The following is a 17,364-nucleotide window of genomic DNA, read 5'->3' as shown; positions in this document are numbered from 1 at the left end:
ATACTAAAATAGTATTGTATTCTTTTTTAAAAGGCCAATTTTAGTTAGCCAAACAAGCTATAAAACTTAAGAACTAACCAGATATTGTGGTACATGCCTTAAATCCCAGGACTCAGAAAGCAGAGGCAGGCAGATTTCAGTAAGTTTGAGGCCAGTCTGATCTACAAAGAGTCTAGGACAGCCAGGGCTTGTTACATAGAGAAACCCTGTCTTAAAAACCAAACCAAACCAAAACAACAAACAAAACCCAACCCACAAAACCTAAGAACTGAGCCGAGAGGACGGAATGTTGGCACAATACCTACTAAATAAGTTGCTGAAAACTTAGTGCTAATAATCATTTAGAAGGCAGGCTGAATTAGGGAGACGACTCGCTAGAGAATGGCACTTGCAGCTAAGCCTGACAATCTTGAGTTCCTGGCCTAGAACCCTCATCAATAAAGAAGAGAACTGATTCCTATAAGCTATCCTTTGACTTTCACACCCCCAATATGACCCTCAAAGGCATGTACACAGACATATTAATGTAAAGATTTTGTTTTCTAATTGTGACTTCTTAGTGTTTATGTGTGTGCCAATAGAGATCAGAAAAGAGCACCTTCCCTGACAATGGAATTAGAAGAAGCTGTGAGCTGCCTAACTTGGGTGCTGAAAGCTGAACTTAGACCTGTGGAATGGCAGGAGAGGCTTGTGACCACTGATCATTCTTTAACCCTTTAATAATTTTTTTAAAATGCTAATCTAAGTTCAGAGTTATGGCTCTGCCTAGAGCCTAGCACTCAGGAGGCTGAGGGAAGTAGGGCAGGCTGACTTGACTATAAAGTGAAATCTTGTCTCAAAACAAAAACCTCCAACTTTTAGAATTAAATTGGGCAATTCTAGTCTTCATTAGAAAGAAAACTTAGCCTGGCAGTGGTGGTGCACTCCTTTAATCTCAGCACTTGGGAGGCAGAGTCAGGTGGATTTCTGAGTTCGAGGCCAGCCTGGTCTATAGAGTGAGCTCCAGGAGAGACAAGAGTGAGTTCCAGGGATATACAGAGAAACCCTGTCTCGAAAAACAAAACAAACAAAAGAAAGAGAGAAAGAAAGAAAGTTAAAATGAAAACTAAGTGCTATAATACATATACAACTAAGACCAGTCTGGATGCAGTAGAACAGAATCAACTAAGCGGGAGCAAAGGTAATGAATGGGCTGTCTACCACAGTTGACCACTTCTCATATCACAAGTATAGTCTTTACTAGTGAAGTGAATTTGGTTACATATGACTTGTATCCTACAAGAGTTTGCCTTAACCAAAATCTAGCCAGAAAGTGTTACATATAATGCCTCTGGGTACCACTGATTGCAAACAGCCAAGAATGATAGTACATATTACAGATTTGGGCTCCTCAATATTGGCATTTTAGCATTTTATACCAGCAAATGCTTTACTGTGTGGCAAGGGGAGAATCTCTTTATGCTTCTTAACATACTCAGATACTTTTCTCTGCACTTGACTGCAAAACTTCAAACACACACACACGCACACCAGTATTATTTTAGCCCATAGTTACAGCAGGCTCCTATAATCCCAGCACTTGAGAAGTGGAGGCCAGATAAGGAGTTCAAGATCATTCTAGACTATATTAGACAATTCCTCAAAAAACAAAGTTTCCAGACATCACCATTATTGATCATTTTTTTAAGATTTATTTATTATATGTAAGTACACTGTAGCTGTCTTCAGACACATCAAAAGAGAGCATCAGATCTCATAGATGGTTGTGAGCCACCATGTGACGGCAGGGATTTGAACTCAGGACCTCTGAAGAGTAGTCAGTGCTCTTAACTGCTGAGCCATCTCTCCAGCCCTTATTGACCTGTTTTAATGCTGACGTGTTTGAGTTTTCTTTTCTCTAAGGTTTCCACATGGAAAAAGCATTAATAGGAACTGGGCACAGTGGTGAACACCTGTAATCCCAGAACTTGGAAGATATAGGCAGGAAGAATACAGGTTCGAGGGCAGCCTGTTCTACATTAGAACCTCTAAAACACGGGAGTGTGTACTAGAGAAATGACTCAGCAGTTAAGGTGTATATAGATCTCTTGTAGAAGGCTAGAACTCAGTCAGTCACAGTACCCAAACTGGATAGCTCACAAATGGCTTCCTGAAGCATCCACACTCAGGACATCTGATGTGATTTGAAATGATATCCATACCATTCACATAAACACACAATTAAAAAAAAAAAGTCTCTTAAAATAAAATACAGGGGGTGCTAGGGAGATAGCTCATCAGTTGTAAGAGCACTAATTGTTCTTCCAGAGGACCCAGGTTCAAATCATAGCACCTACATGACAGCCTACAACTATCTGTAACTTAAAGATCTGACACCCTGACAAAGGCATACATGCAGGCAAACACCAACGCACATAAAATATAAATAATTTTAAAAATTAAATATACTTGAACCTACACAATCAAAAACTAGTCCAGGGGCTGGCAAGATGGTTCAGTGGGTAAAAGCACTGACTGCTCTTCCAAAGTTCCTGAGTTCAAATCCCAGCAACCACGTGGTGGCTCACAACCATCTGTAATGAGATCTGACACCCTCTTCTGGTGTGTCTGAAGACAGCTACAGTGTACTTATGTATAATAATAAGTAACTCTTTGGGCCGGAACAAGCAGGGACTGAGTGAGCAGAGGTCCTAAAAATTCCCAAGAACCACATGAAGGCTCACAACCATATGTACCTAGTCCAGGCTAGAAAAATGGCTCAGTAACTATATATGCTTGCTGTACAATAAGCTTGAAGACTGGAGTCTAGATGCCCAGAACCTGCCATCCCAGCGGGAAGGAGAAAGAAACAGGAAATACCAAAACCAAGCTGCCAAACTGATCAGACCCAGTTCCCAGTCAGGTTAACTTAAAGACCTGGCCTTAATATAAAAAAAAAAAAGCAGAGTATGATCAAGGAGACACCCCAAGTCAACCCCAGACATCTACATATTCACATCCGCATGGAAGCTAACATGTACACTACACACATATATATGAAAGAAGTTAGTCCACTTCTTTTTTTTTTTTTTTTTTTTTTTTTTTTTTTTTTTTAAAGATTTATTTATTGTTATATGTAAGTACAATGTAGCTGTACACCAGAAGAGGGCGTCAGATCTCACCACAGACGGCCCTGAGCCACCACGTGGTTGCTGGGATCCGAACCCACGACCTTTGGAAGAGCAGCCGGCGCTCTCACCCGCTGAGCCATTTCACCAGCCCAGTCCACTTCTAATACAATAACTTTCATGACCCACTCAATTCAATCTTATTTCATTTGCATAGGGTTTCACATATTCAAGGCCAGCCTGATCTTGAGCTTCTGTTTCTCCTGCCTCATCTCAAAGGTCCTGAGGTTACAGTTGTGTTACCACCACTTTTCATTTTATTTAACTAGAGATTTAGCAAGAGATTTAACTCAGGGCCTTATGTGTACTAGGCAAGCAAGCTAACAGAGCTACATAGCCTTAGCCCTTGAGTCTAGATTTTTTTTTTGTTTTGTTTTTTACTTTCTTCTTTTAAAGAATCTGACTGACCTTCTACCACAAACATGTAATAAACCATGCTCAGAGGATGTAACTCCAGTTCCAGGAGACTTTATATTTTCTGCTGGCCTCCAAAAGCAGCACATTCATGTGTACAAACCCAAGCGCAGATATACAAATAATGAAAACAAACAAAAAAAATTATTTTAAAAACCCACTGATAATTTGGAACATAAATTTTCAATGAAAGTGGTCTAAAGCTACCATTCAAAACTTGCCTAATATATTAATACTTTTTTCACTACATATTTGATATTTACATAATTGAGATTTTTTTTTTAACTTTCCACTGGAATATCAAAGAAAATAATAGTGAAGGAACTAAGACAACTTTCAACTAATTTTTATACATGTCACAAATTATGGAGAAAAATAAATATCACAAAATAAACATTAATTTAAATAACAGGGGTAGTCCACTAAGATGGCTCAGCTAGTAATAAAGGCAGGTAACTCCTGATCCCCCTACCATCGTGGTGGAAAGAGAGACTACTCAGATTCACACAAATTGTCCAGTTGTGTTGGCACACACAAACAACATGGGGAGAAAAAGCTAAGTTATTAGAGGATATGTTTAAAACACATGATATATGGATTCCCTCACCAGTCCCAAAGAAAACTGGTCTTGAGGGAGAGTGCTAGATAGCTCAGGAACAGGGAATACATACTGCTCTTGCAGAATTCCTGTTTAGGCTGGGCGGTGGTGGCACACGCCTTTAATCCCCGCACTTGAGAGGCAGAGGAAGGAGGATTTCTGAGTTCGAGGCCAGCCTGGTCTACAGAGTGAGTTCCAGGACAGCCAGAGCTATACAGAGAAACCCTGTCTTGAAAAACAAAAAAAAAAAAAGAATTCCTGTTTAGGCCTCCTACTTATAAGTATAAGCTCTGGGAGTTCAAGGATAACCAGGACAGAGAGACCCTCTCTCAAAAAAAACAAAACAAATTAATAAATTGCCCAGAACTTAAAAGCAATGGCTGTTCTTACAGAGAAAGCAAATTTAATTTATGGCACCAACATGGTGGCTCAAAATCATCTGTAACTAAAGTTCCAGAGGATCTAATCCCCTCTTCTGGCACTGCATACTCATGGCACACAGACATGTATAGAGGTAAAATGTCCATACACATAAAAGAAAAATAAGTGAAATAGCAAGTAGGCAGATCTCTTCCAATTGAGAGTAGTCTGGTCTACACAGGATGTTCCAGATCAGCCAGGGCTACATAGTAAAACCTTACATTTAAAAAAAAAAGTAATAAAAAAATAAGAATTCAGGGGACTGAGGGTGACAGCTCAGAGGATAAAAGCACTTGTTTTGCTCTAGTAGAAGACCCAGTTCTATTCAAAGAACCTATATGCATACACGGTACACACAGATATGTGCAGGCAAACACTCACATGTAAAAAGTAAATAAAAAAAATCAGCTGAATGGGTTAGCAATAGGCTCAGTGGTTAAGAGCACTTTCTGCTCTTGCAACAGACCCAAGTTCAGTTCCCAGCACCAAAATTGTCAGCTTACAACTGCTTGTAAGCCCAGCTCCAGGGGATTTTACATATTCTACTGGTCTCTGCAAGCACACACACCTTTGCACACAGGTGCACCTACTTACACAAACAAAAATAGGATTTTTTAGGGTTTTTTTTTTTTTTTGGTAAATCAAGTGAATGGTATATTCACATTAAACCCAAACTTTGCGTTAATTTATCACTGTATGATGTCTTGATTTTCAACAAACTTCAGAGTTTGTTGAAAAGGAATACCTACAGAAGAGTACAAACAGAGAAAGTGTCTTATCATTTATTTTTAAAATCTTGAGTTGCCAGAAAGGTAGCTCAGTAGGTAAAGAAACTTGCCCCAAAAGCCTAACTACCAGAATTCAAATCCTAGAATACATATAAAAGTAACAGAAACAACTCCACAAAGTTCTCTAAGCCACACACCAAGTGTATACTCAATAAAAATAAAATAAAAAGCCTCTGACCAGGCAGTAGTGGCACACACCTTTAATCTACTAGCACTCAAGAACTCTTGAGTTCTAGGCCAGCTTGGTCTACAAAGGAATCTTAGAACAGCTATTCTGCTCTCAGGTCCTCTCCCTGCAACTTACTCTGTATACACTGCCATCAACCATTTTCTTACTCCTACAGTTGTTGTTGATAAAACCCAATAATGGCAAATTCCTTACCATGTTGGTCTTACCCACTTCTGTCTCAATGAAAACATCCAACCACACAGCTTACTTTCTAGCCATGTCATTTGTATTTATGTGAAATACCCTTCCCCATGTCTAACAAAAAGTAAGTACTTTCAGCCCTAATCATTTTGTTAACATGCACGTTTTGCTGTATGAATTTTTCCAGCAATATCTAAGACCTATGTCTAAAATCTGAAATATCTCTATCAGCTACCTTGTTTTGGGGGGGAAGGGGGGCTGAGGAAGGCAGTGTTCAACCAGGTCCACAGGTTTACTACTCTTTGTAGACCAGACTGGCCTCCAACTCATAGAAATCCACCTGCTTCTGCCTCCTGTGCTAGAATTAAAGGTGTTTGCCATCACCACCTGGCCCCTATCAGGTACCTTTAAAGATTACTAGTGTACTGTTTATAAGGAAACTGTGTCTGTGTATACCACCTTCCCAGATCCTACACTCAAGAGCGAAACTACCTTGGTTCATCTTTATATTCCAAATCTTTGGTAAATAGTAAGCAACTGCTAGCTAGCTACAAAGGAACAGACATCAAATGGGGACAGTACCTTTCTCAATTCAGAAGAAATTTCAAAATGTCCAAGTTTTAACTCACTCCCCTAGTATATCCATTTGTTCCTTCATTTGTTCATATAACACATACATAGACTCCCCAACACACTTCTCTTCCTATATTCTCTTTTTTTAAAGATTTATTTATTATTATACATAAGTACACTATAGCTGACTTCAGACTCAACAGAAGAGGGCGTCAGATCTCATTACAGGTGGTTATAAGCCACCATGTGGTTGCTGGGATTTGAACTCAAGACCTTTAGAAGAGCATTCAGTGTTCTTAACCACTCACTGAGCCATCTCTCCAGCCCCCCTATAATCTCTTAATAAATTAAATTACCCACCCATCTTCCCCAACTTGAAACTTGGAAATAATCACAGATTTCTCCACCTGGCTACTTATACTGGAATCAATACCAAGTTATATCTCAGCCACCAAACTTTCAAACCTTACCACTTTTTCTATCTTCTGTGCTAAAGACTACCCTTACTAAAGCCAGAATCCTTTCAATCTCACTCCTCTTACTGCCTCTTCCCAAGTCTTACCTCTACATCCATTTAAACAGCTAAAGTGTACAGTTTAAACATCTAGAAGCACTGTTAGCCAAACATGTTTAACCCTTTGATCATCACTAACTTTTTTTTTTTCCCCAGACAGGGTTTCTCTGTGTAGCCCTGGCTGTCCTGGAACTCACTCTGTAGACCAGGCTGGCCTTCGCTAACTTCTTACTATCCCTCCAGTCAAGTGGGATTTACAAGTTATTGGAATGATCACACTTTCCAGTCTCATGCACTCTCCTATTTCAGCCATGGGACATCATACATATTATGAGATTCCACAACAATACACAAACTCCTCACATATACACACCAGTGTCTATAACCTAGGCTTCATATTCATCTATCTGTTCCTATCTATACTTCCCAAATAAATGCTGGTCACACCAGACTTTTTCTGTCAGTCTTTTATCCTGTATCTGTAAATTCTGGGAAGGGAAAACAAAAGCACATCTGTTTGAACACGTAGTTTCATAAACCAAGCAAGCATAGAAGCCCAGCACACAAATATATAAAAAACATTAGACCAAAAGACTACTGCCGTCTTGTTACCTCTTTGTTCTAATACTCTTTAAATTGTGGTTTACAAGCTAACAATAGGCCATGAAACTCATCAAGAGGGAAGCAATCAGTCCTCTGAAAACCAAAACTAAATACCTGAATGTAGTGGCACATCACTATAATCCCAGCACTCAAGGAGGCTAAGGCAGAAGGGAGGAAATCCCATTTATCTTTAGAGTGGGGAAGATGGCTTCTGTTAATAAAGTGTTTGCTACTCAAGCATAAAGACCTGAGTTTGAGCCCCCTGTACACATGTAAAAGCCAAGCAGTGACATGTATTCCTAACCCTGGGGAAGTAGATAGAGGAGAATCCCTGAGTCTTGTTGCCCAGACTATCTAGCCTAAACAATGAGCTTCAGATTCAGTGGGACCAAAAAATAAGGTGAAGTGTGATTACAGAAGACAGCTAAAAAATCACCCACTGGTCCACACACACACACCAACATACACACACACACACACAATAAGTTTTACACTGTGACCAAGGTTTCTGGCTCAACATTTAAATGTAGTTCTTCTTCTTTTTTTTTTTTTTTTTTTTTTTTTTTTTTTTTTTTTTTTGGTTTTTCAAGACAGGGTTCCTCTGAGTAGCCCTGGCTGTCCTGGAACTCACTTTGTAGACCAGGCTGGCCTCGAACTCAGAAATCCACCTGCCTCTGCCTCCCAAGTGCTGGGATTAAAGGTGTGCGCCACCACCGCCCGGCTAAATGTAGTTCTTAGTTCTTAAGCTAGGTGTTGATGGCTCAGACCTGTGATCCCCACCCATAGGAAGCAGGTAGCGTTGTCATAGTTTGAAGTTAGCCTGCGTTAGAGTATAAGACTCTGTCATCCACGTATGTATGTATATATGTATGTACATAAATATGTCTTGGTATGATAAAAGAAAACTAAAAAGCACTACATTTTTCTTCCTCTTTATAGGAAAGTATCTTTGGGCTAGGTGGTAGTGGACCATTCATTCAGGAAGTAGAAGCAAGCAGATCTCTTAAGTTCTAGGACAGACTGGTCTATAGAGAGTTCTAGGGCAGAAAGGCAAGGGTTACACAAAGAGAAATCCTGTCTCAAAAAAAAAAATTATCTTTTGAACAAGCATGGTGATTCTACCTTAGGACACCAAGGCAAGCAGAAGCATCTCAAAAGTTTTCAAAGGAGTCTGAGCTACTGTGCTATTACAGTGAGTTCCAGGCCATCTTGTAGTGTAGAATGAGACTTTGTCTCAAAACAACAAAAGCAGTGCCTGAAGAGATGGCTCAGCAGTCAGTACTTGTCGTTACTGCTAGGGTTCAATTCCTGGCACTCACATGGTACCTCATAAGTATTTGTAGCTCTAGTTCCAAAGGATCTAATACCCTCTTCTGGTCTCTATGGGCACCAGACACATACAGTGTGCATACTCACATGCAGGCAGAACACTCACACATAAATAAAAATAAGCAAAAACTAAAATAAACTAAAATCCATGTAGACTGGCAAATGAAAACTGAAAACAATTAGTACTCAATAACCAAACTTGTAGAAAATAAAAATCCTATCTTGAACACTGCGAATAAAAACAATTTGATTCCCCGATTCTCAAACTGTTAATAAATACCAACTAGTTTTTAATTATCTAGATACAAAATACTATGTGGTAGTAGCAAGCGCATACCTATGGTTGCGCTTTTCTTAGAATGGTTGATTTTCTTAGAACAAGCACTCACTCTAATCCAGTCCAACCTAAAATACTTGCAGTTTCATGCTTCCAACTCCCAAATGCTAGGATGATTAGTACACCACGATTAAAAGTGGTTTCATGTTGGGCAATGGTGGCGCACGCCTTTAATCCCAGCATGGGGGGTAGGGGCAAAGGTAGGTGAATTTCTTCTGAGTTTGAGGTCAGCCTGGTCTACAGAGTGAGTTCCAGGACAGCCAGGGCTACACAGAGAAACTTTGTCTCGGAAAAACAACAACAAAAACAAAAAGAGTGCTTTTATTCTTAGGTTTACCTCTCTGCTCCCATATTCTTACAGTGCCAAAAGACTTAATCTTTAGGAGAGTGATAGTAAAAGTCTCTTAGACTTACTTGATAGCCAGGCAGTAGTGCCGCACACCTTTGATCCCAGCCAGCGCTTGGGAGGCAGAGGCAGGCGGATTTCTGAGTCCAAGGCCAGCCTAGTCTACAGAGTGAGTTCCAGGACAGCCAGGGCTACACAGAGAAACCCTGTCTAAACAAACAAACAAAAAAAAACAAAACAAAACAAAAAAACAAAAAGATTTGATCACTACCTCTCTATACTCTAAGTCCTTCCCTTTGTCTTTCTCCATTTTATCTGTATGTCCTTTAAAATGAGTCTACCACTAATGTCCTGTGGTGGAGTTGGCAGTAACTAGTTAACACTTCATGTGTATACACATTGCACAACATCAAGTGCTGGTCTGAGCTTTAGTTTTCTTTTGTCCCAGGGTCATTTATGTAGCAGTATCACTTTATAGTCCACGCTAGACTCTAACTAGAAATAATTAATCTCATCCTCCTAGAGTTTTAGGACTGCAGTTTTCCTAAGCACTGCATAGAACATTCTTACTTATTCCTTCCCACAAACCTGTAACAGTGGGCAGGACAGGTAAGAAAGATGAACTATAAGTTGGTTCAGTCAATAAAGGCAGAGGATTCTCAGCTGTATTAAGTCTGACTCCAATGCCCATTCTCTTTCACCACTCATCTTTGTTGTTCAGTAGATTTCTGTTTCTTTGGGTTTTTGTTTTGTTTTGTTTTGTTTTTTTGAGACTGGCTCTCACTACATATCTTTGGGTGACCTAGAACCTGCTATGTAGACAAACCACGCTAGCCTCAAAATTATCTTAACAAACTGTGGATTGTTTTTTGAAGTATTTAAAAAGAATGTGTTATCTAAAAACAAATTTTACATGTGGAGCTAGAGAAATGGCACAGTTAAGAGCATTTATTGCTCTTACAGAAAATCTGGGTTCAGTTCCAAGCACACACATGACTGCTCCAGTCTGGGGGATCCACACTCTCTTCTGATCTGAGGACACTAGGTACATCCATGGCGTACACATGCAAGAAAAATACTCACATGCAAAATAAATCTAAAAATAAAAAGGTGAAAAAACCATACCAAATTGCTAAAAGAGGCTTAACTAATCAGTATTTATTCTCTTTAGCTCCCCATTGCGTTTGTATGTGCATGTTCATCACAGAATGCATGTGGTGGTCAGAGGACAAATGTGTAGAATTGGCTCTCCTTTTTACTTTCTAAATAGGTTCTAGAGATTGAACTGCACATATACTGTTACCCACTCAGCCATCTTAACAGCCCCATTTTATACTCTTTTCAAGAAATGAGCAACAGAAATATATGTATCAAAATTTCAGAAAGAAACTACTAGCCATCATATTAAAAAAAAAAAATCATTGTTTTATTTTGATTTCCATTTTTGTTGTTAGGTAGGTAGGGCCTTGCTACATTGTAGCCAAGGCTGAGCTCAAACACTCAATCCTCCTTGCCATAGCCTCCTGACTGCTGGACAAATGATCTGGGTGTACAAATGATCATGCCCAACTCATTTTTTCGTCATACTTGTGCAGGGGCCATGCTAAGCTTCTCTGTACTGTTTCAATCTTAATCTATGTGTGGCCAAAAACAAGCGCAAAATTAAATGTTTGGTTTGTCTTAATCTTTGGTATAAATTGTTTCACTAAAGTTTCTCACAGTTACAATAGCTTCAAGAAGGTATAAGCAGCATGCCTGTAGTCCTAGCTACTAAGGAGGATTAATGGGAAGGTTGGTTGAACCCTAGAGTTTTCAGACCATCTAGGCAACATAGCAAGATCCCATCTTGAAAGTTTAAAATAAAAAAAAATGAATGAAAACCACAAAATGACGACTATTTCCTATTTCTCATTAATTGTTGGGTATTATAAACTGGCAAAATGACATCTGAATATTTTTGTAAATTTACCACACTATATTACTTTATACTCCCACTTATCAGGTAATATTTAGTATGTCTATGAACACCACTCTGCATTCATCTTCAAGTGTTTCAAATTATTCTCTTCAAGTTGAATAGACAAGAGGAGGTAGAAAACTAAATCGAAAAGTGCATTAGCCCTCTTCTCCCTCTCCATCATCAATTCACTGAACACAAGGTCCTGACAGGGAAAGGTACCCAGACTCTAACAGTCATTGTCAACCAGACAATCTATTTGAGGGGCTATCACTGAATTTACAAGGCCTTGAGAAATGTAAAGTATGGGGCAAAGTGTTCTGCTCTATCTCACCACTCAGCACAGCAACACTTCACTAAACCATGGGGTTGGTTGTTCAACCTATCTGATTTTAAAGCAACTCTAATATACATATTTTGCAGTTAAAATAAGAAAACAAAAAACAAAAATTAAAGTGTAATGCCAAGATCTGAGCAAAAACAAAGCAAAACACAACTCTACAGACTTATTCTGAGTAGGATAGTAAGTCACTTACTTTTCACAGTGTTACCTTGAGAAAAATAAAACGTGTATTTAAAAAAATGTGTGGCTTAGCCCTGTGTGGCTTGCCCCTGTAACCCTTCCTCACTGGGGAGGCAGAGGCAAAAAGCTACAGCAAAACCACCATCTTTACAAGCTCTCCAGCATATACATTAACCTAGTCGTCAAAATTCAAAGTAGAGTTCATATACTGTGTCCTTAGTGCCTTTGAAACTCGGGTAGGGTAGAGAGATTGATTGGTGTGGAACATAAATCCAAGCCAATTCAGTTATCCACACAGTAGGGCTATAGAAATCTCTACCCTACTGAACTGTGGTTAAGTCCTAAACCTGTCACCCATCTTTACATAGCCTCTTAAGTGTTCTTTAAGTGATTTCCAAGCAGTGACAAAATGTTCACTGAGCAATGAAGGAAAAATATCACACTCATCACTGCCATCATTTAAGATCAGCAGATACAATCAACTCAACAAGAATTCAAAAACTTACCTATTAACTTCTGTGAACAATTTTTTATATACATAAAAAAGTTTACAAATAGCTTTTATGGTCTTCTAGGGGAGAAAGAATAGAAGAAAGTTAACTTTCAAGCAGGATAATTAGAGGCAGAAACAAATGTGAGCACGGTCTTCATGGTGAGCTCTAGGACTACTAGGGCTACATAAGGAGACTCAAAAAAAGAAAAAAAGAAAAAAAGAAAAAAATACTGGAATGCAAACATTGAAATACAAAAACAAAAACAGAAAGAAAGGAAAGAAGGAAGGGAAAAGGAAAGGCAGGCTTTTATTGTCCGTTTCAACAGAAAATCTGAACCTAAATCAAGTCACTGGACTCAACCTGGCAATTTCATAATGTACCTGGGGTCCTCTTAATTCTGCATTACCACCTAAATCCAAAAGTCGGCAGGCTTGGTGGCTCACAAGCACTAGGAAGGCAGAAGCAGACAGATCTCTGTGAGAACAAGGCCAGCTTGGTCTACATCTGGAGGTCCAAGACAGCCAAGCTGGCTGTTACATTGAAAAACTGTCTTGAAAACCCCAAAAAGAAAATTAAAAAAATGTGGTGGGGGTTCACAAGTTGGGTTGAATACTTATCTGTTCAGTGACACTTCAGAGCTTACCAACTCAGATTTAGTCGCTTTCTTATAAAGAAAATACTAGCTGGGCGGTGGTGGCGCACGCCTTTAGTCCCAGCACTTGGGAGGCAGAGGCAGGTGGATTTCTGAGTTCGAGGCCAGCCTGGTCTATAGAGTGAGTTCCAGGACAGCCAGGGCTACACAGAGAAACCCTGTCTCGAAAAACAAAACAAAACAAAACAACCAAACAAACAAAAAAACCCAATGGACATCTTAAAAACCCAAATGCAAGTCTTTAGTCAAGGATCTTTAGCCCTAGCACTGCAGGCAGAGGCAGATAGAGCTTTTACTTTAAGTCTGCATGAGTTCCAGGACAACCAAGGCTACAACCCTGGGGGGAAGAGGGGAGCGAATGATCAAAATAAAGACACTGTAAGTTTTAAATGTAAAATGCTTCCTTACAAGTTGCCTAAATATGTGTTGCTATCACATGCTTCGGCATCCAAAGAACTACCAAAATATAATGGCACCCTCATTGTAAATTCATTCCCCCAGCCCTAACAAAACAAAAGAAAACTAGGCTGGTACAATGTAAAGTATATACCTGTTGGGCTTGTTGCACACACCTTTAATCCCACTGTAGGGGGAGGCAGAGGCAATATCTCTTTCTAGATTGTAGGCCAGTCAGGGCTATGTAGTGATACCCTGTATCAAATTAAAAAGAAAGAAAGAAAGAAAGAAAGAAAGAAAGAAAGAAAGAAAGAAAGAAAAAAAGAAAGCCAGCCAGCCAGCCAGCCAGTCCTTGTAACACAGGCCGTTAATCCCAACAAACAGGAGGCAGAGGCAGGGGGCTCTCTTAAGTTTGAGGCCAGTCTGATGAACATGGAGAGTTCTAGGACAGTCAGAGCTACAAAAATCCTGTCTCAAAACAAAACAAAACAAGCCTAATGGAATATAAATTTTAAAAGAGCAAAAATTTAACCTTCACTACAATGTTAAGAGAAGAAAAGTTACTAATATTAATATAACCCTTAGTACTAAGAATAAATCAATCTCAGCACTGAATTTTTTCCACATTTAAGACTCTACAAATTGGAGGCAGACAGTGGTGGCACCCACCTTTAATGCCAGCACTTGGGAGGCAGAGGCAGGTGATCTGAGTTCCAGGACATCTGGGTCTACACAAAGAAAACCCAGCCCCACCCCCACACCCCTCAAGACTCCAGTAATGACATTCAAAGACACGCAAAGCAAGTTTCGCTTTTTTTTAACCATGAAAGTTAGCCAAAAGCTATACAATTTAGCAAAATACATAGATCAGACAAAGAATGCAGTAGTCCACCTGAACAGAAATGTATGAACAGATTTTATGGCTAAGTCACTCAAATCAGAACATCAAAAATTTCATTTTAAAAAGTTTTCCATACAATATTTCATGTTACTGGCTATGTCAAATGTGGTAACTTGTGAACATGTTACAGAAGTACATTTATTATGGGGGCAAGAGATGAAACAAAAATCCAAAGCGAATGTGTCTATAAAATTAATGTCTATGCCTATGAATTCCAAAGACATACTTTTAAAAAAATTCTCTAAAACTACAGGAACTTTACAGCTGAATGCTCACATGTAACTAAAGTTAGAGCCTTAGAACACTGCAAGACTCATCCTTCCCAACTGTTGCAGGTGAACAAAACTCATGGCTCATAGTACAGCTGCTAAAGGAGCAGAGTAAAGCACTAGTTCTTATTTTCATGCCTTAATATAAATCCTACTCAGAAACATGGCCCACACGTTCTCTACAACTTGCAGGGTGCGTTTAACTCCGTTATACACTCTCACTGGATGGAGGGAGGTTGAGCCTGTTCTGAGTTAAAAGGGATGCTCGTAGTAAGAGGGAACATCTTGGGGACTGTCAGATGACCAGCCATTAGTCTTCTTCATTATCCTGGCCTCTCAAACAAGTCAGACAGCAAAAGAGGACCAGGTCGGTGGTCATCAGAATAACACTAAACTAACAGTAAGCAGGAAAAAGAACAGATGATGGAAAGCCTCCCTGCAGGTCTCCTAACAAAGGGACTGACTGAAGAAAAGAATTCCTTGATCTTGTAAACTGAAATTGCAAAGGTCCAAAAAGCAAAACCAAACATACATCCGAGCACAAAGCCTCCTGTGCATTTTTAAACTTGTACAATCACTTTAGCTGGAAGTTCATGACTGGTAGTTTTCAACTTCTTATCTCCATTTCTAAGTACCTAATTCCAGAAAGGCTTCTTCTTCTCTCTTTCCCTTCGAAATAAGAAAGTGACAACGAACTGCAAAGGAAATGCCTCAGGTCTTCTCACATGAACACACGGTTTGAGATATTTTGGTCTCATGGCAAATGGATATAAAGTAAACTGCGGTCCATACTGACTCTCAAGGCAAGGATGGGGAGACGGACTTAAGAACAGTATTCTGTCGAACTTTACGTTACACTTAAAACCTTGGATCGGACACAAGATTTATCTTCCACCCCCATTCCTCAACAGAAAGTCTGCTTCACAGGAGCAAAAATCATTAAAAGTGGAAAAGCGGAGGAAAAAGAATTCAGTGCAACAGGGGAGAAAGATTTGAAACCCATCATTCACCAGTAACAAAAATAGAAAAAGTGCATAAAAGCCCTTACACACAACTGTACCGGCATTTCCCAAATTAAATTGCATGGAGCCAACAATAAAGGTCCATGCAGCTCCCACTTCCAAGCTCTTAATTCCAGAACACACAACGATCTGACATGACATAGTGTTGCAATGAATGTATCAGAAGGCAAAGAAAATGGTTGGGCTACTGGATGTCTTCGACCAGTCCATTCAAAAACCTTTAAAATTAAACACCGACCGGGGAAATGGGAAGAGATACACAGAAATACCCTAGAATGAAGGTGCAACGAGCAGAAAAGGCGAAGGGAACTATGGAAGGCCGGGAGTCCCGAGACTAACCTGTGCCATCGCTGGCGGACGCCGAGAGGGCCGGAGATGAGAGTTTAGGCCGCTTGGCTGAAGGCGGCCCGGGTTCCACCACATTCTCGGCCATTTTTAATTCTTTCGGAGATACAACCGAGGAAAAAAACGAGAATCCTGAGGAAATCTCTTCTTCGAAACGGGGTCCCCGCCCCGCTCCTAAGGGTGGGCTCCGGAGCTCCGCCGCCACCCGAGAGGGGTGGGGGAAGTTCCTTTTTCTCTTCGCCTGGTTGCGGTGGCCGGAGAGGGATGCGGACTCAACAGAAATGGTAGGGGCAAGTGCGAGGGGCCGGGCCTAAAGCAGGCCGGGAGGAGGGTACAGCAACACCGATCCCACGAGCACGTCCGCTGCGGCGAATTCTCGGGAACTCACAGCTCTACAGACGCAGTCCCCAGCCCGCCACAGCGAGCCCCTGCCCGGCCGAGGTCTCTCGGAGCTCCGCCGCCGCCGCCGCCGCCATCAGCTTCTTCCTCCTCGGCGCTGTCCTCCTCCTTCTCATCGCCACAAGGAGGCGGGGGCGAAAAAGGGGGAGAGGAGGAGGCGACCAGAGACACTCACCTCCTCCCGGTGCCCCCTCCCGGGCCTGCGCCCCCACCCTGAGAGCCCTCCTCCTCCTCCTCCTCCTCCTCCTGCTCCTGCCGCTGCGCTCCGCGCCGCCGATGCCGCACCGGCCCCTAATGGCCGCACTGAGCTCGCCCGAGCCGAGAGCCAGACTGGCGCCGGGGCCGCCTCACATCGCGCAGCGGACAGCGGAGGCGCAGCGACGACGCGGAGCGTGGAGCTCGCCGGCCCGGAGGGCCAGGGGGGCCGGGCCGAGCAGGGCCGCCCGCAAGCCCGCGAGCCCGCGCTGACGCCAAGCCCACCGACGCGGCCTCTCCGCGCGCCGCGCTCTCCGCCTCCACTCGCAAGCCAGTGGAGGAGAAATAAGTACGGCCGCCTCTCTGGCCCTCAGCCCCGGCAGCCGGGGGGCCGGGAGCTCCCGCCCCCCCCGGGGGGCTCCGCTCGGGGGCCGCCTCGGACCGCGGGCGAAGGCGCCGCGGGGCGCGGGGTTATGTAATGGTGCCCCCCTTAGGCGTCGACGTCGGCCCGGGCTGCGGTGGGGGTGTGTGCGGGCAGGAGGGGGCTAAGGGTCGCCCCCAGCCTCTGCGCCCCGGGCCCCGAACCACTGTGTCGGTCGCGGCCGCTGCTCTCCGGCCAGGTACCCTCCTCACTCCCTGCTCGCGCAGTTCGCACTCAGCCGGGCGTCCGGCTTGTCCCACTCTCTCCCGGTCCCTCTCGCTCTCTCCTCCCCCCCCACCCCCCCACAGGCTAGCACACAAACAAGATGGCG

At 42.0% G+C, this 17,364-nt stretch overlaps 1 protein-coding gene and 1 non-coding gene across 3 annotated transcripts in view; both read right to left on the bottom strand.

Annotated features, from left to right (window-relative positions):
• Ep300 (E1A binding protein p300) overlaps positions 1-16,538 on the bottom strand; it is a 73,355-nt gene extending 56,817 nt beyond the window's left edge. The window contains exon 1 of one of the 2 annotated variants that reach the window (XM_031350112.1): positions 16,013-16,538. In XM_031350112.1, the coding sequence (XP_031205972.1) occupies positions 16,013-16,106 (94 nt within the window). In that variant the 5' untranslated portion in view covers positions 16,107-16,538. The remainder of the gene's footprint in view (positions 1-16,012) is intronic. The other variant, XM_031350122.1, reaches the window with a different exon arrangement.
• On the bottom strand, positions 11,010-11,113 carry LOC116083116. The gene has a single exon (XR_004115587.1). It is a non-coding gene; the product is annotated as a U6 spliceosomal RNA (small nuclear RNA).
• Positions 16,539-17,364: the final 826 nt, after the last annotated feature.

The sequence above is a fragment of the Mastomys coucha genome, unplaced genomic scaffold (assembly GCF_008632895.1).
Source record: "Mastomys coucha isolate ucsf_1 unplaced genomic scaffold, UCSF_Mcou_1 pScaffold11, whole genome shotgun sequence".
NCBI lineage: Eukaryota > Metazoa > Chordata > Mammalia > Rodentia > Muridae > Mastomys > Mastomys coucha.
This window is presented reverse-complemented; position numbering and strand designations above follow the sequence as displayed.